This window comes from Oncorhynchus gorbuscha, linkage group LG15 (genome assembly GCF_021184085.1).
Source record: "Oncorhynchus gorbuscha isolate QuinsamMale2020 ecotype Even-year linkage group LG15, OgorEven_v1.0, whole genome shotgun sequence".
In the NCBI taxonomy this organism is placed as follows: Eukaryota; Metazoa; Chordata; class Actinopteri; order Salmoniformes; family Salmonidae; genus Oncorhynchus; species Oncorhynchus gorbuscha.
This window is the reverse complement of record NC_060187.1, coordinates 35,640,178-35,665,322: the sequence shown is the minus strand read 5'-3', so window position 1 is coordinate 35,665,322 and position 25,145 is coordinate 35,640,178. Positions and strand designations below refer to the sequence as shown.

Genomic DNA, 25,145 nt, shown 5'->3' with positions numbered 1-25,145 from the left:
CGCAGGATACTTACTCCGTGCCTGTGCGTAAATATATTCATACAGATATACAACAGTAAATTAACGACCTAAAATACAAACGCATGCAAGAAAGAAATACTTAATTAATGATTAATGTACCTATTAATGAATAAAGACAGCTTGTAGTGAACCTCAAGTAAATAGCCTTACTGATTTATGACTTTTCCATTCACGTTTTTTTTTCCTGCGCTTGAAGTCAGAAGAGTTTCTTCCTCGGTGAAACGAACCATAGCCCCCATACCAACTGGTTGGAGTGGCGTTACACCTGGTTACAAGCGTCGTCTTGCTCTCTTCTATATTCCACTAATGTTTCTATGCAGCTCGTCGAATTAAACAGGAGTTAACTGTGGTCCTCCGAGGAGCTGGAGAGTGCTGTACGGAACGAGAGGGAGGAAGAGAACCAGTCTCTCCAAGGATGACTCTAGGGACGGATATGTCCGACAACTCTGCTTTGTCTGATGATGTGGACATAGATGTGGTTGGGGGAGACATTTCCGTTGGCAAGGATGGGAAATACCTTCATCGCGATTTCCTAGACAATGACTCGGACGATAATTTGTCTCAGAACGCGGGAGAGAGGGGTTCCTCTCCCGGCCTCAGCAGCTCAGAGTGTCCGGCTGACCAGGTTGGAGTTGGTGGAGATTCAGGGGCCATGATAGGAGATAAGCCTGGTAAGAACGCTCTAGTCAAGCCCCCGTACTCCTACATAGCCCTGATAACCATGTCTATCCTCCAGAGTCCCAAGAAACGCCTCACTCTCAGCGAGATTTGCGAGTTCATCAGCAACAGGTTCCCGTACTATCGGGAGAAATTCCCTGCTTGGCAAAACTCCATTCGTCACAATCTTTCTCTCAATGACTGCTTTGTCAAAATCCCACGTGAGCCTGGCAACCCCGGAAAAGGCAACTACTGGACCCTCGACCCAGAGTCCGCCGACATGTTCGACAACGGGAGTTTTTTACGCAGGAGGAAGCGCTTCAAGAGGCACCAAGCCAACGAAATCCTAAGGGACGCCGGGGGGTTCCTGCCCGGGTTCGGATACGGCCCTTATGGGTACAACTATGGACTCCAACTGCAGAACTTCCATGCTCATAACCCCTATCATCCTCACCTCACAGCAGGCGCTTTCCCTTTCCATAATACACCTTGTGGACTCCCCTCGCCAGCCTCAATATTCCCCACGCCACATCCCCTGCCCTCTCTATTAGGGGCTGATTTACGAAAGCCATTCTACCCTCAACTAAGCCCTACCTTGCCCGGCCTGGCGCCTCTCAAGACGGACACTAACACGCCAATTCGGCCTTCTTTCTCGATAGACAATATAATCGGTGCAGCTAACTCCGTGGCCTCCCCGTACAGCGCACAGTCGGGCAGCCACAGTCACAGTCAGGCTCAGATCCTGGCCATGTTGAACCCTGCACTCACCTCAGCTTCGAACCACTTGAACCTCTCGCAGGAAACCATTCTTCAGCCTGGTTCACAGACATTCTCCAGCAAAACTGCAAATCTTAACATTTGTCATTTCTAAACTGGCAGCAAAAACAAAACTCGCAGAAATCCTACCCGTTATGGTTCTGTCGTCTTATGTGAAGGTAGGATAAACGTTCTTTGAGAAATAAGAGTGTTGCTCTATCCCCCTTTCTGATCGGAGAGAGGAAAGTTAAATGTATATTTATGGATTGTAAATATGTATAGGATACAATAAATGGAAGAAGCATGATGGTCAGATAGCAAATTCTAAGACAACATTAAGTGTTGGCCCAGGCCCTCAACTATCTGAGCAAAGATCCAGCTATTTTAACACAAGTTAAATGTCACGTATCTCACTCTGTGGGGAATATTTAATTGTTTCTTAACTATAATAGAGATTTTATTATGATTTGTATTGTTATATATGTGTATATATATATATATATATATATTGTGCGTTGTGACATAAGAGATAAAGCACTGTTAATACCGAGACCGCAAACTCAGGTTTTAATTGTTAGAAAGCACATTGAGACAAGGAGGGTTATTAAATACAAATCTAACCTTTCCCACTGCCCCTCGTTCCCTTAAAAGCGGTGTTGTGGTGACTTTGTATGGATATTATTTCATGTTGTCAGTGGACAGATATGTGGTTTTGGTGTAAAGCGCATTACCTCACATCCTGTTAAACTGTTGTGCTTTAGTTCCTATCTATTTCATTGAAATTAATATGTGAAACGTATGTTATGTGTATAGACAGAGACACTTAATGTTCATAGGTCATTTTTTGTTGTAATGACAAGAATAATAAATGTTTGTGAATTTAAAAATACTTTCGTTAACTTGTTTATTGGAACGTTTTATTGGCAATATGCCTGCACACATATGTCTACTCAAAGCCTAAAATCACCTTAGGAAATATAGAATGTGTGCGCCTACGTTTTTAACTTGTATTTTTGCATTTATCTAAGTCATCATTGTTGACCCGAGATCAAAGTTCAATCTTTATGTGTAGGCCCAGTTTGCACCGTTTAGTCTTTGAGAGGCCTACAAGCGCACTTTCTGAAACGATTATGAGCATACATGGTAGTTTACGCATTGGTGCCATAGGTTTAAATCTGCAGTTATATTTTGCGTGCAATCTGTAGGAATTAGGAGCATTTATTATTAGTCTATTGTCAATTTAAATATCACCAGTAGCCCATAAATGTGCCGATATACCACTACAGCCAACAAGTGTTATGATGACAGACATGCACATATAGATACAGATTTGTGATGTCTGAACTCCCACAATCTGCTGTGAGAAATATTCTGGAAGGGTGCGCATGTATTCCTCTAGTGTGTCTCTAAGGGCGTTAATAATGGACTTTTTTTTTTGGCAAGTAACAAAGGGTTAAATGAATGGGGACATCAGGAATTTTGAGGCCTGTAATTGATTGTGAGCGTTCTGCATGAATACCCAGATTTTTGGGGTTTGGTTTCTAATTTGTACCAATATTGTTCATCAGTATCCTAATCCACGATAATGCGGATTTTTGCTTTTGCCCACTTGTTGATGTTGTCACTGAAGGCCGAGTGCCCAGGGGCCTCATTTATAAACCGTGCGTACATACAAAATATAGCCTACGCCAAAATGTGCGCGGGCCTGTTTTCATGCAAAAGTTTGCATTTATAAAAATGTAACTAAACGTGAGAATGTGCTCACATAGCCGCAAACTTTAGTACTACACATCTCTACTAGTGGTTGAAATATTGTAGGCCTATTGCAAGCGGGCAGGTAAGTAGGTCTACTTTGTTCAGATGGGGGATAGGATGATAACCTTATTCAATAAAAAACTAATCACAGGAAAACATATTAACAAGAATGCAGAAGTTTTCCATTAATGAGAAGAGCTATAATCGGTGTTGAACTTTTAGAATCCGATATATTTCATTTTCATAACCATCGCAGAAAAGATTCCTCACATTTTCTGTCTGTGATGGGTTCATATTCTCGAAGCAGCCATGCAACAAATTACAATGCAACATCTCTCACTTAATTGGATCAAGTAGCCTATTTGAAGTTTTGCAATCCCATAGGTAGCGCGGTTTATAATATAAAGTTGAATTTAAGACGTGAACAGTTGATATGTTATATTGAAGTAGGCCTATGTATGCTCCTGTAAGTATTGTAATGACTTGTTTTGATTAGCCTGCCTTAGACAACGTTTCAGAATTCGCAGGCAGTCCATCATATTTAGGTTGGGGGAAAAGTCGATGCAAAACATTGTGGAATTCACAGGTTCTGCTGACAGATCTACAACAATGGTACATGGTTTTCTTTTCAGAAACTGACACAGTCCTTTGCCAGATACAACATAATTCACTGGAAAAGATTAAAACATTCTGACAACACAGTAGATAGTCTGGTATCTTATGTAGAATATTTGACAGTATAGGTAGGCTCCAGTATTGCTGTGCCATAGGAGCGTGACATCATTGCCTATTTAATCTCAGAGTCTATACCAAGGCAGGATATGAAAACCAAATAATCAATTGATAAACTAAACATTGAACAACAATGAATCTGTTGCATAGAAGTGTGGGCTGTAGCGTTTAGCCTACTTTTACGTAGTTTACAATATCCAATCAATATCAATACTATAACACAATACAATCAATAAAATGCAATCAATCTTGCAGAATGTGCTGGACAGTCACTACAGAACTGAGATCAAAATTACCGTTGCTATTTATTTTTAAAACTGCCATGGCCTATCAAATAGTTCCAAATTATATACCAAATGAAGGGCGTTATTGTCACAAATAAAGGGTTAATGGAGGACATTTTCCAGGCGTAGTTTTCATGCACAATTTTGCAACAGGTCGGATTTACAACTGGAAACACGGTATGTATGGCGTGCACCAAGTTTATACATCTCAATATTTTTGTAGGTCTACATGACTTAGATGTGTAGTGTGAAATGTACGCAAAGGGCTATAAATGAGGCACCTGGGCATAAATGCGCCCTGCAGCTAGTGGTCCCCTCCGAGACAAGCCACACACATTTGCCTCTGAAAAGCGATCTTCTCAAAAGGCGCGCGGCTCTCCGCTTTCATTACATCTGTGTTGTCTGTGGACAGATACAAAGGAGGCACCGAGACTCATCCCGGTGTAGAAAACAGACCGATGATTTCATTTTGTAGTTGACTAAGCACATGTTCCGAGGCAGAGGGGGGTGTAAAAGCTTATTTTATTTACCAGATCTGTGTGCAAATGGTTAAATGACTTGGTGTGGTGTTTTTGACAGCTGATTATTAAGGATAAAGGGTGGGAGGGCTGACTCCTCTGTTCCACTTTCCCCTTCAGCTCACCCAAAGCCTTTGAAGAGAACGCAAACATGATGGTTTTACTTTTATGAAGTCTCATGCATTTATTTTGTTGGTGTTAAAAGCCCTCAGAGTAGCCTATACCTTTTATATTATCTTCCTTCATTTCGGTTTCTGTGATGGTGCAACTTTAAGAAATAAACTAAACCAAATCTGATTTGATTTGACGTACAGTAGGCCTATACAGGAAAAGCTCCCTTTACACATTGTGAAAAAAAATCGAAAGGCCCTTCATTGGAACTTTCCTGCCTGTGAAATTAGTCTGTCAATTAATTCACTTAATTCTCTATACATTGCCGATGCACTTGGTCTATGTTAGCCCTTCATGCAGAGGCTATGTGCAATAATTATTCCCCTAATAATGCTAAGAAGTGAATAATTATTCCCATAATAATGCTAAGAAGTGAATAAGTATTTCCCTAATAATGCTAAGAAGTGAATAAGTATTCCCCTAATAATGCTAAGAAGTGAATACGTATTCCCCTAATAATGCTAAGAAGTGAATAAGTATTCCCCTAATAATGCTAAGAAGTGAATAAGTATTCCCCTAATAATGCTAAGAAGTGAATAAGTATTCCCCTAATAATGCTAAGAAGTGAATAAGTATTCCTCTAATAATGCTAAGAAGTGAATAAGTATTCCCCTAATAATGCTAAGAAGTGAATAAGAATTCCCCTAATAATGCTAAGAAGTGAATAAGTATTCCTCTAATAATGCTAAGAAGAGAATAAGTATTCCCCTAATAATGCTAAGAAGTGAATAAGTATTCCCCTAATAATGCTAAGAAGTGAATAAGTATTCCTCTAATAATGCTAAGAAGTGAATAAGTATTCCTCTAATAATGCTAAGAAGTGAATAAGTATTCCTCTAATAATGCTAAGAAGTGAATAAGTATTCCTCTAATAATGCTAAGAAGTGAATAAGTATTCCTCTAATAATGCTAAGAAGTGAATAAGTATTCCTCTAATAATGCTAAGAAGTGAATAAGTATTCCTCTAATAATGCTAAGAAGTGAATAAGTATTCCTCTAATAATGCTAAGAAGTGAATAAGTATTCCCCTAATAATGCTAAGAAGTGAATAAGTATTCCCCTAATAATGCTAAGAAGTTAATAAGTATTCCTCTAATAATGCTAAGAAGTGAAACAGTGAAATCAGAACAGATAAAAACAATCGACATGACGATACTGTTTGTTTTATTGAAAATGAAAACACATGACTAAGAGCAACTTACAGCCAACTGTCTTGCAAGTAATGCTTGCAACATTTTTGTTCAATATTGAATGCATTATTAATAAATTAATAAATAAGAGGTTAATTATATGCCCTGCATTTATTTTGTGCATTGGAGTAACAGGAGACAAAATCACCATTATGACAAATAGCTAAAGACACATATCACTAAACCGTCACGCCTGTACCTTAATTATGGTGGGAAGGAGTTCATTTGATTACGATTAAACTGGTAAAAGGAAGGTCGAATCATTTGATTATGATTAAAATTATAAAAGGAACGTCGAATAATTTGATTACGATTCAAATGGTAAAAAGAAGGTCGAATAATTTGATTACGATTAAAATGGTAAAAGGAAGGTCGAATCATTTGCTGACAGGGTAAGATTGTTATTTTATATCGGCACATATAGGCTACCTCCGTCAAACGTAGATAACTACAGGGCTGCGCCTCCTATTCACCCGATGGCATATTGAATATGTTAGTAAATGTATTGAATAATATATTCATATAGTTTTGAGTAAACTATTTACTATAGGCTTTCTAACACAGGGATCAATTGCATGCACCACCGTCGATAGCCTCGTGCAACAAAGGCTGCTATCTATCCTCCAGAGAGCACTTATCATTGGAAAAGATGGTGTACCGAAATGGTGTCTCATCTCCTTCTTTACGGTGACCCACAATACAAATTGGATTACTAATATTACGTCTTGCACAGGTCACAAATCACACAGACGTCCTTTAATCCAATTATATGCAAGACAATTGGTTATCGTCTTAACAGCATGTTCCTTCTGCTTTCACTTGTTCTACATGCGGTGTAGTTGTCACACGAGGACCACCCACAGTCTCCGGACAGAATGTGTTTCTTTATATGTCTCTGCGACAGTCGTCTGTCCTACAATTACAGTCTTGCGTCTTGGCTCACTAAAATGAGTTACAGGCTTTGAGTATATTTAAAACATGATGACTAGGCCCACTCCTCGCCTTTCTGAATAAAATAAATGTAGCCTAATCTTTGACAAGGATTTGCTTTTGATTGGAATGTTTTTCTCACTATGGCACCTCACCAGTGTCTGTCGTCGAAGTGTGCAGACGATAGTTCGTGCTCCTATTCAGATAGGAACAGGATAAATAGGCCAACCAGTGTCCTCCGATTTTTGATATGGGTGTTGATTATGGCAAATCAGACTAGATTATCGATTTTTATTTGTGTCATTGAATGTCTTAAACATATGTTGTTTGGGGAGACCAATGGGCTATGACTTTACCCAACACCAGATGTACGTTTTGCCCGTGTCACCTTGCTACAAAATATTGCAGCCTCGCCTTTCCTTGGTGTGCAGGGGATTACACGAAATCGTTGTGCTTAAACCATCCATATCCCACTCTCGCTCATATGCTAATTACACCACCAATCAATTTGCCACTGCTAGTTGTGCTGTAAAGGACACTAATGATTTTTAAATGAGGGGCATCAAGATGTGTCTCTCTCCAGTAATGCCTGGAGAGAGAGAAAATGGATATCAAAGGCAGCTAATATTTGACACAACGCGCAGTTTGGAAAATAAAATGTAGGCTAATGTTAGTCGTTTTTTTCTTTTACCTTATATTGTAATAAAATATTCCAGAGAACACGTCTCTCTGTAGGACTACCTACACGGAAATGATGCACCATAATAGGGACAGAATCGTGAATATTCAGAACGGGTATAGGGGATGGATTGCCATGCACTTGTTCCAAATGTTAACCTCTATATTATGTTACAAAAACAGCAATATTATAGGCTGCAGCCGAATTTCCATAAGCTATGGATAAAACATATAATAACACGGCCAAACATAAACAAAAGTATCGTCATTCTTATTATTATATTCGTTAGAATTGCTGTTGGTTTAATAATAAATTGAGCATGTGTAAAATAAATCGATATGCAGGCAGTTGCATATAGTCATAATAGTTATAATGTCCAAATGTAATCTTATTATTTTGTCATGTAAGCCTACATCGATAATATCCTTTGCTTGAACAAGGTCTACATTTATTTTAATGTCTTGAAATGTATCATAGGCAAGCATCTTTACTATAACATTTTTCTGTGGTCAACTGGGCTATGTTTTTGTGTGTGTGTGGGGGGGGGGATTCCTAGTAGCAGAGAGAGGCAGTGTATTGGTATTGCTTTATCAAAAACACTTATCATACTTAACACGTCTGTATATGAACTATCTGCAGCGCGAGGCCAGACAGCCCTGCTTTACTTTTTCATGGACTCTATTTCAAATTGGGGTTACAAAGTGAGTTTAGCCATGTATACAATTTTCAATGCAAGATTATTATTGCAATATGGTCGATGCAGATGTCATCCAAGGCTTGTTCCATTAAAATCCGCATTGCAGTAGGCTATTGACGCAGTGGAAAAAATGAAATCCCAGAATGGAATAAACCAACAACGTAAAATATAGGAGAATAAAATATAGAAAATGAATGAGAACCATTGTTTTGATCACATCAAATGTTTTATTGGTCACATACACATATTTAGCAGATGTTATTGCGGGTGTAGCGAAATGTTTGTTTTCCTAGCTCCAACAGTGCAATCGTATCTAACAAGTCACAATAATAGACCAATCTAAAAGTAAAATAATTTAATAAAGAAATATAGAAATATTAGTATGAGCAATGTCGGGGTGGCATTGTCTAAAATACAGTAGAATATACGACAGTATATATATATATATGAGATGAGTAAAGCTGTATTTAAACAGGATTAAAATGACCAGTGATTCCATGTCTATGTATATGGGGCAGCAGCCTCTAAGTAGCCTGGTGGTAGCCGGCTAGTGATGGCTATTTAACAGTCTGATGGCCTTGAGATAGAAGCAGTTTTTCAGTATCTTGGTCCCAGCTTTGATGCACCTGTACTGACCTCGCCTTCTGGATGATAGCAGGGTGAACAGGCCACGGCTCAGGTGGTTGATGTCATTGATTATAATTTTGGCCTTCCTGTGACATCGGGTGCTGTAGGTGTCCTGGAGGGCAGGCAGGGTGCCCCTGGTGACGCGTTGGGCAGACCGCACCACCCTCTGGAGAGCCCTGCGGTTGCTAGCAGTGCTGTTGCCGTACCAGACGGTGATATATCTCTCAATTGTGCATTTGTAAAAGTTTCTGAGGGTCTTAGGGGCCAAGACAAATTTCTTCAGCCTCCTGAGGTTTAAGATGGGCTGTTTTGCCTTCTTCGCCACACGGTCTGTGTGGGTGGACCATTTAAGATCTTCAGTGATGTGAAAGTCGCGGAACTTGAAACTTTTTCCAGTTCTCTACTGTGGCCCCATCGATGTAGATAGGGGGCTGCTCGCTCTGCGGTTTCCTGAAGTCCATGATCAGCTCCTTCATTTTTTGTTGAAGTTGAGGGAGAGGTTATTTTCCTGGCATCTTTCCGCTAGGGACCTAGCCTCCTCCTTGTCGACTGTCTCGTCATTGTTGGTAATCAGGCTTACTACTGTTGTGTCATCTGCTAACTTTAAGATTGAGTTGCAGGCATATGTGGCCACACAGTCATGGGTGAATAGGGCTGAGCACGCACCCTTGTGGGGCCCCTTTGTTGTGGATCAGCGAAGTGGAAGTGTTGTTTTCACCTTCACCACCTGGGGGTGGCCTGTCAGGAAGTCCAGGACCCAGATGCACAGGGCAGGGTTCAGACTCAGGGCCCAGAGCTTAATGATGATCTTAGAGGGTACTATGGTGTTGAATGCTGAGCTACAGTCAATGATAGTTGTAAAGATTCTATTGAGGTGTTTCCTTTGCTGCTGATATAGGCCTACCTAGCCTGCAAAACACTTTAGTTTTCAAACTATTTAACTTTGGCCTTTGTAGACTGTGAGCTGTTAGGCTGTGAAAGAGGCAGGCAGATGAGAGGTCCTTTGCGCCCACATAGTGCAGGAATGCGTTGGCCGGGGTCCCCAGGCACCTCGAAGCCTGGAGGAGAGGAGCCGAGGGCCTACTGCTACAATAAATCAGGGCCTCCCTTCTCTGCTCCACATCGCCCCCTCCGTGTTTTTACAGCGGACAGAGGAATCCTCTGCTTAATTAATTTAGAATGTGTAAATAAAGCAAAGACAGTGAACTCCCCTCATCTCTGGAAGCAAAATATTAACTTTGGAAGCGCTCGCCTCATCGACTTTTGACACAGTGTGAAACACTGACGGACACCTGCTGCTGGTTTGGCATCCCACACACAGAGAACACAGGGGGATTAATTATAGTGGATATTAAACTGCACCGATTACCAGACTATGATAACAGGTGATCCAGCCCGCCGTTCACGTGCATGTCTCGATGCACAGCTCCTTGTCCCGTCCCTCTCAGAGAGCACGCGCGGGGTGAGGGGTAAGACATGGGATAGCTCAGGGTTTCCAGGGTGAGGGGTGTGATGTATACTTCTTTAATATGATTATCTCCATGACAACCTAGCCACCCCTGTCTTTCTTTTGGAGTGGGACGTTTCTTCGAGTTGTTGTTGGCTTATTGGAGCAGCGCCCGGGACTTGAGAGGGCGAGTGTTGTGACCTTCCAGGTATTGCTTTGATAGAGAGGCACAGCTGTTGGCCGTTCTCGAACACACTGATATTACTATCGGAAGTAGACAACAACATACGTTAGTAGAGTAACCTAGTAGGTCCATTTTATGCGGGGATGTTGATAGGCTACACGTCCCTTGGCACTTCGATGAGAGTGTGAATGGAACAAACTAGAATCAATGGAAGCTGGAAAAAGGCGCGTCTTATGAGTTGGAATGAAAAGGCTTCCGAAATCTGAATGTATAGGGCCTAGGCAAGAGCAAAACATATCAAACTCTTAGAACTTCAAATTAGTTAACCTCTATATTATGAGGGGCAATGAGGCCTTCCTTCTTCGTTTATTAGCCTTGAGGTTAACTGTTGCAGGCCTAGTTTTCCCATAACTGCTGTGGCCTATTTGTTAACCTATTACGCAAGATAGGCCTGTTACGCACGGAGTATAAGCCTAATCATACATATAGGCTAGTTGTAATTTCATATCCAATAATTGCCCATAGAGAATATTAAATAATCAAAAAAAATTATGATGCAAATTTACTTTCTAGCTGGTAATTATTAAGACTTGATCTTCGAGCTCTCCAAACATATATATATATTTTTTTCCGCACAATGGAACATTTCTAAATTAATTCTGACACTACACCAAAACATTTGAACATGAAAATGTGCACTTAATAATGTGTTGATCAACTTTCCCCCAAAATGTCTACCCCTTTAAAACATGCGCATTGGCACTCCTCAATGTTCTTCCAGTTGTTGCATAGCACTACTTGATTTATTCCCTGCAGTTTACACAGTCTATACTTATATAGGTGTTATATATTATTTGTATTAACATGTATTTATTTGTGTATATGTTCTGTTTCAATTTGAAGAATATTAAGGTGGACAATATGAATAGCCTCTCAAATTAGGTTTACTCGACTAAGGAACATGTGGTATATTTTGGTACACTAAATAAAACGTTTTTTATTTTATATTTTATTTTTAGGTCTATTCTTCCAATATATATTACAATCAGTATAACAAAACACAAGTCTGTGCTGCATTTTATATTTTGCAGAGAAAATACATCAAGTACAGTATCTCCCCAAGAAAGGTGAAAAATCAACTTTGTTTAAGTTGACACGTAATATATTTTCGAATGTGAGCTTGTTTTCGGAAAGAAGTTGAAAACCTCGCGATAAAAATATAGTTTACTATCCAGAGTGAAATGCGATCATGATGGGGTCGAGGGGCCAAACTTTTTAAGACTAATGTTTATTTAGAGAAGTGAGCGCTGTCTATGCGACTCCCGGTTCTCCTAGAATTGTAGCACTAATGTCTTTAGCAGAGTAGTGCAGACCACGGCTTGAAAAGCCCACCACGGTTACAAGGCTCTGCTGGCTGCCGCGCTGTACAGAGCCGCACGAGGGCTCAGAATCGATTGTCCACTGTATAACTTCCATGAAGTTACATTCATTCGAGTTAGTTAGTTCATTTCAGTGTCCAAAGATGTGCGAATGCGTAACGAAACAAGAACGCGCCAGATGCTGATTACACTCTCTCATTCCATTTGAGGAAGAACGCGTCTGTAGCCGCTACTATGTTGTACCCGGTGTTTTCTTACAGTTTGTGAAATTGAATTAGTAACGGTGGGGATCTGACCTTTTACCATACCCACACATTTTTCCACACCCTCAAGTTTGTGGTGTTTCTGGGTGTTTTTGTTTGCTCAGCTGGAATCTCCACCAGACACTGTGTCCGAGTCGTCCATGTCTATCTCTCCTATACCCTCCCCTCTTCTCTCCTCTCCTACTCTACTGCACTCTCGCCCTAGGTCCCAACGAACTCCCCCCACACGCTCGCAGCCGGGCCTCGCCACCAACATGGATCTGAGGGAGGGCAGATGTGGGAGAAAACACACACACACAAAGAGAGCAATAAGGGTACCTTACACAGCACATACATTTATTTGATTGGTATTTATTTATTATTGTTCAACTTTTCAACAAAAATAAAGCAATGTATCATTCTTGAAGGTAGCGCCATAATAAAACGTTTACTAGTACTGCCTTATTCAGCTGCTAGTTGTGTTTGATACTATTAGAAGGGTCTTATTTTTTAAGAACTCATTATGTTTAAAAGACAATTGTCAAAGTAACTGTTTCTTCTTTCACAATCTAACATGCTGTTATGCACAACACTTGAAGTTGTGTAACAGGCTATTTACAGCATCACTCTGAGACATTTTGTTTGGTCACACTATTGAATAAATCTATTTTGTTATGGTTACAATCCAAGTACTTTGTATGCTTTTACACAACATTTTTGTGCACAGGCAGATTCATGCGGCAAAAGTAGGAGTTTGTTTTAGATATTATTGTGTACTGTCAGAATACATAACTGTGTATTCTAGGAATTTTGCTCTTGAAAGACAGTTTTCCTATTCCATGCTGTTCCAAGTGATTTGTTGTTTTCCTCAAAAGTGCCACTGCAATTTGACAAAATGTCGTTCCATATGATGCCGCATCAGATAACAGCACAGAGCAACCACAACAGCAGCTATAGAGTGTCACGTCACACCCCAAGAACACACTTATGTGAAGAGGCAGTGGAGGAGAATGCAGCATCCAAGCTCTCTCTACATCCCCACCTCCTCCCCACCACACACCTCCCTCCTGCCCCATTTTCTCAAAACCGTCAGGTCGAGGTGCACAGGCTCTGACTGAACCCTGAGTAAGTGCACAAAGGGAACTCAAGTTCTCCGGGGGACTCAAGACTCTTAATGTTCCACCGCGCTCCAGAACCTTTCCCCTTCCCACTCGCCCCCCTCCGAGACAGCCTCAATGGGAGGCAGTTGGGTGAAGTAATGAGAAAAGAGAAAATGGGAGAAGAGGGGGAAGGGTTAGAGAGTACAGAGAGCCTCTCATTAATAACTCAATAACGCATAATCTGCTTGGGCAGGACCTTCACTGACAGGGTCTGCTTTGGCATTGTGTGAAGTGGCAGCAACCCCCTCTTCTGTAGCTAGCATGTCCTGGTTTAGACATGTGAAGTGTGTCAGCTGGCCTAAATATATCCAGTTGTTTTCAAGAAGCAGAGGTTTGACGAGACTCAAGAGCACTTTTTATGTGGTTCAGCACCTTGCGCAAAATGTGTGCAGTCAGACAAAACATGTTTGAAGTCAATTTGAATTACATTCTTGTTGGAGTTTTCAATGATAGGAAGTTAGGAAAAGCTGTTTTGATCTACACCACTACTGTTTGTATCAATTCCATGAAGCCAGATCCAACGAAAAGCCTTGAAGAAATTGAATGGATGATTTATGAATGCAAGCATGGCTTACCTCAGAGAGACAACCGGCTATAATTAGTGCATATTAGCTATAATCTGCAAGGAAAGTCTAAAATGTCCCACCTGGAGCCAAAAGCAAAGCATCTTTGAGTCACAGGGTTTGTGTAGGCCATATGTATTTATGCAGGAGTGGATGTTGGCAGGATAGGTCATATGACAGTGGAAGCTGCAAAGATACGTAGGCCACACATGCAGACGTACACAGACACATTATACACACACAGATCAATATCCTTCTTTTGTGTGGCTGATCGAACTAGACTCCTGGGCTAACACTTGTTATGCAGTTGGAAAGGGAGAGAGGGGGGCGCAATGTCTGTCATTCCCAGAGTGAGATCTCTTCTCTGTTCACCTCCTCTTTCCGTAGCTGTTATTCATCCTGCTGGATCCACATAATAACACAAAATAATGACTGCTGCCCGCTGTACGTGGGCACGTGTGTTTGTGTGTGTGTGTTTCACATCTGTGTCTGCCCTATTAGCACCAATTCAACGTATTTCTAAGCGCATTAAACAAGATGGCGGTGAGGTATCATAAATGGTATTGTGTGCGTGTGACATGCCTGGTTTTGAAGAGGGTTGCGGTGGTAAGCTCCCAAGTTCAAAGCTAAAGAGAGTAAAAGGGGGAAAGATGACAAGGCCACTCTAATGCTTCTTATTTAGAGAGAAAAAAATGTAGATAAAGAAATAAGAGCTGTAGGGGAACAATGGCGTCTGTGGTGAATGGCTGATACAGAGGTGAAGTGGCCTGAGATTGCAGCCTCAACAGCAGTGTGGAGGGGCATCTGGTCGTGTGTGTGTGTGTGTGTATATGTGTGGTGGGGGGTCATAATGCTCCTCATTATTAATGCTCAGAGTCATTTCAGTGAGGAGTTTTTTCTGATGGGAATGGATGAATGAATAGATGGATTGAGAGAGGAGGCTGAAGTGTTGGGGGGATGGTAAGGAGCAGAAAAATTGAGGTTAAGTGGAGGTGTTTAGATGCTGCAGATGCAGAGAGGAGGGAGAGAAAGAATAGGAGAGTAGACATCACAGGGCTGTGTGTTCTCAGTGTGTGAGTAGGACCACAAATAGGATAATTGAGTACAAATATACTTATTTTAGCATTGAGCCTTTGGGATGGTAAGGATATCTTAGGCCACTCTGAGTGCAGAGCTCATTGATGAATACATCTTCCTCCAACTCAACAGCAATAAGACAGAGGCAATGCTGATAGGCACCCCACAGCAGATCACTAACATCCTCCCTGCCATAGATGGCTATACCATTCCCCTCTCCTCAGTCATTAATAACTTGGATGTGAAATTTGACCCTACTCTCTCCTTCAATGCCCCTATTACTCACGTCTGTAAGAACATCTCCCGCCGAAGACCCTCTCTCACCACATCTGACACAGAAAAGCTCATCCATTCATTCATTTTCTCCAGAATTGATTAGGGGAACACAGTACTTCGGGTATCTGCCTGCAAATTCAATTCACAAATTACAGCTCATCTAAACAGTGCCGCAAGGATTTAGTAAAAACCCAAAAGTATGCCCAGATCACCCCCATCCTTGTGGATCTGCATTGTATACCTGTCCCTCAAAGAATTGACTTGAAAAATTAAGAGTAAAAAAAAAAGTAAAAATAGAAAATAGTTAAACTAAAGAAAAACCCTGGAATGAAGCGATGTCAGAATAATATTAGAGATAATGATTTATTTCATCACATTCTCAGTGGGTCAGAAGTTTACATAATAAGTTTACTCAATCAGTATTTGGTAGCATTGCCTTTAAATTGTTTAACTTGGGTCAAACGTTTCAGGTAGCCTTCCACAAGCTTCCCACAATAAATTGGATGAATTTTGGCCCCTTCCTCTTGACAGAGCTGGTGTAACTGAGTCAGGTTTGTAGGCCTCCTCGCTCGCACACGCTTTTTCAGTTCTGCCCACAAATTTTCTATAGGATTGAGGTCAGGGCTTTGTGATGGCCACTCCAATACCTTGACTTTGTTGTCCTTAAGCCATTTTGCCACAACTTTGGAAGTATGCTTGGGGTCATTGTCCATTTGGAAGACCCATTTGCGACCAAGCTTTAACTTCCTGACTGATGTCTTGAGATGTTGCTTTAATATATCCACACAATTTTCCTACTTCACGATGCCATCGATTTTAGGAAGTGCACCAGACCCTCCTGCAGCAAATCACGCCCACAACATGATGCTGCCACCCCCGTGCTTCGCGGTTGGGATGGTGTTCTTCAGTTTGCAAGCCTCCCCCTTTTCCTCCAAACATAAAGATGGTCATTATGGCCAAACAGTTTTATTTTTGTTTCATCAGACCAGAGGACATTTCTCCAAAAAGTATGATCTTTGTCCCCATCTGCAGTTGCAAACCGTAGTCTGTCTTTTTATGGAGGTTTTTGAGCAGTGGCTTCTTCCTTGCTGAGCGGCCTTTCAGGTTATGTCGATATAGGACTTGTTTTACTGTGGATATAGATGCTTTTGTACCTGTTTGCTCCAGCATCTTCACAAGGTCCTTTGCTGTTGTTCTGGGATTGATTTGCACTTTTCACACCAAAGTAGTTCATCTCTAGGAGACAGAACGCTTTTCCTTCCTGAGCGGTATGACGGCTGCGTGGTCCCATGGTGTTTATACTTGTGCACCATTGTTTGTACAGATGAACGTGGTACCTTCAGGCATTTGGAAATTGCCCCCAAGGATGAACCAGACTTGTGGAGGTCTACCATTTTTGGCTGATTTCTTTAGATTTTCCCAGGATGTCAAGCAAAGAGGCACTGAGTTTGAAGGTAGGCCTTGAAACACATCCACAGGTACACATCCAATTGACTAAAGCCATGACATACTTTTCTGGATTTTTCCAAGCTTTTTAAAGGCAGTCAGCTTAGTGTACATAAACTTCTGACCCACTGGAATTGTGATACAGTGAATTATAAGTGAAATAATCTGTTTGTAAACAATTGTTGGTAAAATTACTTGTGTCATGCACAAAGTAGATGTCCTAACTGACTTGCCAAAACTATAATTTGTTTTAAATTGTGGATGGGTTGAAAAACGAGTTTTAATGACTGCAACCTAAGTGTATGTAAACTTCTGACTTCAACTGTATATACAGTGTAATTGGAAAGTATTTAGACCCCTTGAGTTTTTCCAAATTTTGTTACTTTACAGCCTTATTCTAAAGTGGATGTAACTGTTTTTTCCCTCATCAATCTACACACAGTACCCCATAATGACATAGCAAAAACAGTTTTTTTAGACATTTTTGCAAATATATTAAAAATGTAAAAAATAAATGTCACAGTACTTTGTTTCGAGCACTTTTGGTAGATATTACAGCCTCAAGTCTTCTTGGGTATGACGCTACAAGCTTGGCACACCTGTATTTGGAGAGTTTCTCCCATTCTTCTCTGCAGATCCTCTCAAGCTCTGTCAGGTTGGATGGGGAGCATCGCTGAACAGCTGTTTTCAGGTCTCTCCAGAGATGTTTGATCGGGTTCAAGTCCAGGCACTGGTTGGACCACTCCAGGACATTCACGGACTTGTCCCGAAGCCACTCCTGAATTGTTTTGGCTGTGTGCTTAGGGTTGTTGTTCTGTTGGAAAATGAACCTCTGGCCCAGTCTGAGGTCCTGAGCGCTCTGGAGCAGGTTTTCATCAAGGATCTCTCTGTTCTTTGCTCTGTTCATCTTTCCCTCAATCCTGACCAGTCTCCCAGTCCCTGCTGCTAAAAAACACCCCCACAGCATGATGCTGCCACCACCATGCTTCACCATAAGGATGGTGCCAGGTTTCCTCCAGACATTTCGCTTAGCATTCAGGTCAAAGAGTTCAATCTCGGTTTCATCAGACCAGAGAATCTTGATTCTCATGGTCTGAGAGTCTTTAGGTGTCTTTTCTAAAAAAACACATTTTTTTAATGGGTACTGTATGTAGATTGATGAGGGAAAAAATCTATTTAATCAGTTTTAGAATAAGGCTATAATGTAACAAAACGTGCAAAAGTGAAGTGGTCTGAATACTTTCCGAATGCACTGTATACTGAAAACAAATATAAACGCAACATGTAAAGTGTTTGTCCCATGTTTCATGAGCTGAATTAAACAAAATGTACAAAAAGCTAATTTCTCTACATTTTTTGTGCACAAATTTGTTTACATCCCTGCTAGTGAGCATTTCTCCCTTTCCAAGATAATCAATCCACCTTAGGGGTGTGGCATATCAAGAAGCTGATTTAACAGCATGATCATTACCCAGGTGCACCTTGTGCTGGGGACAATAAAAGGCCACTCTAAAATTTTGTCACACAACACAAAACCACAGATGTCTCAAGTTTTGAGGGAGCATGCAATTGGCATGCAGACTGCAGGAATGTCCAACAGAGCTGGCGCCAGAGAACTTAATGTTAATTTCTCTATCATAAGCCACATCCAACGTCGTTTTAAAGAATATGGCAGTATGTCCAACCGGCCTCACAACAGACCATGCCAGTCCAGGACCCAACCTGCGGGATTATCCGAGAGGGAGATTAGTATTTTGTGAGAAAACTTGTCATTTAATTTTTAAATTTTTAATTTATGTATATATTTGTTTACCCCGCTTTTCTCCTGAATATCCAATCGATAGTTACAGTCTTATCCCATCGCTGCAACTCCCGTATGGTCTCGGGAGAGGCGAAGGTCGGGTGCCGTGTGTCCTCTGAAACACGGACCTGCCAAGCCGCACGGCTTGTTGACACAATGCCCACTTAACTCAGAAGCCAGCGGTTTCCAGAGGAAACACCGACACCTGACAACCGTGTCAGCGTGCACTGCGTCCGGCCCACCACAGGAGTCGCTAGAGCGCGATGGGACAAGGACATCACGACTGGCCAAACCCTCCCCTAAACGGGACGACGCTGGGCAATTGTGCACCACCTCATGGGTCTCCTGGTTGCGGCCAGCTGCGACAGAGACTGGACTCGAACCAGGATCTCTAGTGGCACAGCCTTAGACCACTGCGCCACTGGATAGGCCCGGAAAAACTCCTCCTGATTGGCTGGGCTTGGCCCACCCATGGCTGCGCCCCTACCAAGTCATGTGAAATCCATAGATTAGGGCATAATTCATTTATTTCAATTCATTACCTTACATGAACTGTAACTCAGTAAAATCTTTGAAATTGTTGCACATTATATATATATATATATATATATATATATATATATATATATATATATATATACTTTTTTTGTGACAAGTTTTATTTTATGCACTTTTATTTTATGCACTTAAGAGAGTATTCTTGTATAATAAAAAGTGATTTACAAATGTAATACATTATTATTATTATTATTATTATTATTATTATTATCCAGAGTTTATCAGTATGAGTAGGTCAAAGGAAGAAACTAGACAGACTGACAGCCTACCATTCTTCTGTCCCTATACATCATTCTCTCCATTCCAAACTTCTCTGTTTCTGTGCCCACCCAGGCAGTCTCTCTCTCTCATTTGCTTTCTGTCTCCAGTTTTTCTCCTTCATCCCTTTTTTCCCCTGCACCTCTCATTCTCTCCCCTGTCATTCCTCCAGTGTTTGGGTTGGGAGCAGGAAGTTTGTCCTAGGGATGTGTGCGTTGGGAGGATGTGGTTTGATGGGCCAGGCTGGGTGAGAGCTGGGCCTGGCAGAGTGGGGCCCGGCGGAGTGGGGCCTGGCGGAGCGGGGCGATGCAGCACGGGGATGGGGGGGGCTGCGTGCCCATGGCTGTTTGTCTTCCTCATTGCCCTGCTTGGCGATGTCACAGGCCATTGTGGCTGGCCAAGATTGATGAGGAGCAGGGACAGGAAGCCCAGGGCTGAAGGGCTGGTCCTCGTGCTGGCGGTTTGGTGCTGAAGGACTGGAGGGCTGGAGGGCTGAAGCTGGACGGCTGGAGCTAGAAAGCTTGTGCTGGAGGGCCGGGTCTCTAGTGGTCTCTTTGTGTAGTCTCATAGATCTAAATATATATCCCTGCCTCTTTTCTATCTCTCTTTCTACATCCTCTCTCTCTTTCACCACATTTCTTTTTCTTTTTCTTTCTGATTGGCCTCTTTTGTATTTCTGCCACTGTACAGCAGGGTTTCCCAGACTCAGTCCCTATCTCTCCTTCTCCATCATTCCATCCGTGCCGGTACCATTTCCTCTCTTTCTGGACAGATTTTTCAGCCGCAGGAGATGTAACGGCTGATGTTGAAATGGTAATGGTCCTCCTCTTCCTCCTCACACCCCTCCTTTCCTCTCTTGCTCTCCTCTGCTCTCCTCTGCTTGCTCCCCTAATTCAATTCTACATGCTTTTCCTGGCATGACTGCCTAGAGCCCCCTTTCTTCTAAACCCCTCTCTTTATCTCTCTCTCTTTATCTCTCTCTCTTTTTCTATCCCTCTCTCTCGTTCTCTCTCTCTCTCTCTCTCTCTCTCTCTCTCTCTCTCTCTCTCTCTCTCTCTCTCTCTCTCTCTCTCTCTCTCTCTCTCTCTCTCTCTCTCTCTCTCTCTCTCTTTATCTCTCTCTCTCTCTTTTTCTATCTCTCTCTTTCTCTCTCTCTTTCTCTCTCTCTCTCGTTCTCTCTCTTTCTCTTTCTCATTCTTTCCCATATTTTTCTCCCTCACACCACTCTTCTCTTCCCTCTTTCTGTTGTCCTCTACCCCCCTCTCTCCCCTGCTTCTTTATCTCCCTCCCTACAGTTGTTCAGTTTTAGTGCTGCTCTGTCTGATTTGCAGCTCCTGGAAGGTCTCCATCTCTCTCCCCTCTCTCTGCTGCCTCTGTGGGAGCTGCTTATGAGGGCTGGAGACGGGTCACTCTTGGGTGAGTGATGTCACTGCTCTTTTCCTCCCTCTCTCCCCATCTCTCTTCCTCCCTCTATCTTTGCTGTGTGGATTACCTGCAGGCAGAGTTCGCCACCAACTCAGTTCCATGTTTCCATTATATTTTCGCCTGAAAGCAAATGCTTGTATGGTGACACATTTTACGACATTTATCTTAGTACACAATAAGAAATTGTGCAAGTGTCTGTGTGTGCTCACGTGCATGTGTGTGTTGGCATTTTGTGTTGACCCAGGGCTGATATAGGGAGAAAGGCCTGCAAGTGAATGAATGAGTGAGTGTGTGTGTACGTGTGAAGGGGATCCTGTTGAGAGGGGTTGTGTACACAGATGCAGATCAGGGGGAGAGACTGGCCAGTGTGTTACTGTGGGGGCAATTGAGGGGATCGTCTTCCCCCCTCAGCCCCTCCCCGGCCCCAGCCAGGAGCCTCCAGGGGTCCCTGGGTTCTTTAGGAAAAAGATCCCGGCCCCCATCACCCCTGAACCTAGCGCTGGGCTGTTTACCTTGGCTGGGCCGGCTGACAGCTTTACTGATGTTACATACAGGCACACAGGGAGGGAGAGAGCAGGATGACGAGAGGAGGAGGAGAAGAGGAGAGAGGTAGGGAGAGTTAGTTTACTCAGAACTTAATCAGCACATTTGAGGGAGCCATTTTTAGACAACCTGCAATGGCAAGACTTGTAGGTAGAAGTGTGTTTGTGTGTGTGTGTATGTGTGTGTGCATGTGTGAAGGTGTGAATGTGCATGTGTGTACATGTCTGAAGGACCTCTTTCTCTCTCTCTCTCTCTCTCTCTCTCTCTCTCTCTCTCTCTCTCTCTCTCTCTCTCTCTCTCTCTCTCTCTCTCTCTCTCTCTCTCTCTCTCTCTCTCTCTCTCTCTCTCTCTCTCTCTCTCTCTCTCTGTCTCTCTCTCTCTCTCTCTCTCTCTCTCTCTCTCTCTCTCTCTCTCTCTCTCTCTCTCTCTCGTGACTACAGGCCCAGCTAGCACAGGGAAAGACAGATGGGGCAAATGCCCCTCTGCTCACCTCTGGACCTGAATGTTGCAGAATTACTGGCTGAAATACCAGAGAGGGAGAGAGGGTGTGTGAGAGGAAATGAGATCAAAACACAGACCGGAAATGCTTTTCTAATGGAGCAATTTTCTAAGAAATATACTCTTTATTATCCATCACACAGAAAAAAAAAGTTTCCTGCTCTTTGGAGTGACACTTGTCTCTCTGTGTGTGTTTACTTGTCCATCCCTGGGCAGCTTCTAAGGAGTGTCCAGAGTTTTTGGCTAGGGTGTGCTGGGGTGGGAGGTCTGTATCTCAGAGCACTAAGTGTTTGTCTGTTCTGAGCAGCTGGGCAAGCTGTAATAACACAAACAGGCCTTTGAACAGGGCCGCGTATTTTGTTGGCCGGGCTTTAGTTACGTCCCTGCAGCCTGCAGCATACTGGCTCTGGCCAGGGGACCCACTGGATCATTCATCACACACCAATCAGCAGGCCTTGGTGTGATCACTGATCACTCTGCTCGTGTTACTCTGATTGATCACCACTGAGCCTGAGCTGAACTCAGACGTCACCCTGTCGGTCTATCGTTTGGTTTGTTTGTTTGTTTGTTTGTTTGTCCGATGGCTTGTTTGTTGTTAGCTTTGCGCTGATCATTATCATGATAAATGAGTTGAAAAGTCTCCAGAGCCTAAATTTGAACAAAATCGAACTCAATTTTATTGGACTTTGGAAAACGTGTCCCCTGTCACTAACGCTCACGGGAAACATCAGCTAAAAACACCAGAGATGGATCATCTCATGTTAGCCCTGATATAGTGTGTCACAGTTCAGCGGCATCCTAGAGCATCGCATTGATGGATGATGTCCTCCTTCATTACATAACACATAACATACCGCAGGGTCTCACCTGCCCTGAGCCCAGGATCACTATACACATGGGGATGGCTGAATAGGGCTACTGAGTCTGTTGACTGGTGGAACGTCAACGTCCACACACACTGGGCCTCACCTCTCCGTCACTCCCTGTCTGCAGGGCAGAGAGTGGTAGGGTGAAGTCGAATAGCAGTGGTGTAAAGAACTTAAGAAAAAAATCATTTGAAGTACTACTTAAGTCGTTTTTGGGGGGGTATCTGTACTTTACTTTTATATTTTTGAGAACTTTTACTTTTACTCCACTACATTCCTAAAGAAAAGAATGTACTTTTTACTCCGTACATTTTCCCTGACACCTAAAATTACTCATTACATTTAGAATGCTCCAGCAGAACTGAATTAGGGCATCTATCAATATAACGCTTTGTCATTCCTACTGCCTCTGATCTGGTGGACTCACAAAACACAAATACTGTGTTTTGTAAATTATGTCTGATTGTTGGTTCGTATTTAGTAATAATACAAAAATCGTGCCGTCTGGTTTGCTAAATATAAGGAATTTGATGTATAGCATTTACTTTTACTTTGTACTTTTACTCAACTATGACAATTGAGTACTTTTTCTACCACTGTACTTAAGTACATTTAAAGCCAGATACTTTTAGACTTTACTCAAGTAGCAATTTACCAGGTATCTTTACTTTTACTCAAGTATGACAATTTAGTATTGTGTCCGTATTGTGGTCGCTCCCTGTATGCAAATTATTTGACAGATATTCTTTCAAAATAAAATTTTTAGACACATATTGATGCCATAGGTCAAAATCAATTATTTTAGAGGGCGGGATAATGATGATTTAAATAGTTTCACTGTACAGATCCATCTACACAATACGTGTCTGACAATCTCTGGAGGTTGTCAGGGCGATCTGATCACAATCGTCTACACTTGTCCAAAGCTGTGGGCACAATCAAATAGTGGACAAGATCGGGACAAAGGATGCATGTTAGAACCAGGTATAAACAGGTCTTATGACATCATGGGCTCATATGGACACAGGGAAGTGAGGGTGCCAGTGGGGAAAGATAGAGGGTCAGGCAGGGGAGACGTGATGCAGGCAGGCTCAGGGAGCTGTCTGGATTAGCCTGCCATGGGTTATACAGAGTTTAACATCTGGTGAGGGCCTGCAGAGATAGTTACTCATCCCAGAGACCTATTCCGGGGAGGATGAGTGAGAGAGTGAGAGAGAGAGAGAGCGCAAAGATACCTCCAGGTCTCCTCCATACATGTACACACACACACTTCTACCTATGTCTTGCCACTGCAGGCCTTCCTTTCAATTTCTCTGACACCAGCTGATATAGAGTTCCTATATGGCAAGGAGCTTACACCCTAGGCAGTCCGCACCTCCCTCTGTAGCGCTTTGCGGTCAAAAGCGGAGCATTTGCCATAACAAGCAGTGATGCAGCCAGTCAAGATTCTCCTGATGGTGCAGCTGTAGAAAACTTTGAGGATCCAAGGGCCCATGCCAAATCTTTTCAGCCTCCTGAGGGGGAAGAGACTGTTGTACCCTCTTCATGACTGTGCGGGTGTGTGTGGACCATGTTTACTGCATTGTTAGGATCTAGTAACACAAGCATTTCGCTGCACATGCTATAACATTTGCTAAACTGTGTAAGCGACCAATAAACTTTGATTTGATTTGATGTTAAGTGCTTAGTGATGTGGACAAGAAGGAGCTCTCAACCCGCTCCACTACAGCCCCGTCAATGTGGATGGGGGTGTGCTCTCCCCTCTTTCTCCTGCCGTCCACGATCAGCTCCTTGGTCTTACTTGAAGGAGAGGTTGTTGTCATGGCACCACACTGTCAAGTCTTTGACCTCCTCCCTGTAGGCTGTCTCATTGCCGTCGGTGATCAGGCCTACCACCGTCATGTCATGAGCAAACTTGAAGATGGTGTTTGAGTCGTGCGTGGACTGTTGGAGTCGTGGGTGAACATGGAATACAGGAGGGGACGAAGCACACACCCCTGAGGGGCCTTCGTGTTGAGGGTCAGCGTGGCAGAGGTGTTGTTGCCTACCCTCTGTTGAGGTGGTATGCGAATTGGAGTGAGTCCAGGGTGTCTGGGATAAGGGTGTTGATGTGAGTCATGACCAGTCTTTCAAAGCCCTTTATAATGACAAATGTGTGTGCTAGAGGGCGATAGTCATTTAGGCAGGTTACCTTGGAGTCCTTGGGAACAGGGACAATGGTGGTCGGCTTGAAACATGTTGGGATTACAGACTGGGACAAGGAGAGATTGAAAATGTCTGTAAAGACACTTGGCAGCTGGTTTGTGCAAGCTCTGAGAACACGCCCTGGTATTCCATCTGGGCCCGGCGATCTAGGGTTTACTCACACTGGCCACGGAGAGCGAGATCACACAGTCATCCTGAAC

At 42.6% G+C, this 25,145-nt stretch overlaps 1 protein-coding gene across 1 annotated transcript; it reads left to right on the top strand.

Annotated features, from left to right (window-relative positions):
- On the top strand, positions 1-1,916 carry foxd2 (forkhead box D2). Its single transcript, XM_046300830.1, has one exon. The coding sequence runs from the start codon at positions 437-439 to the stop codon at positions 1,547-1,549; it is 1,113 nt and encodes a 370-aa protein (XP_046156786.1). The 5' UTR covers positions 1-436; the 3' UTR covers positions 1,550-1,916.
- The last annotated feature ends 23,229 nt before the right edge of the window (positions 1,917-25,145 follow it).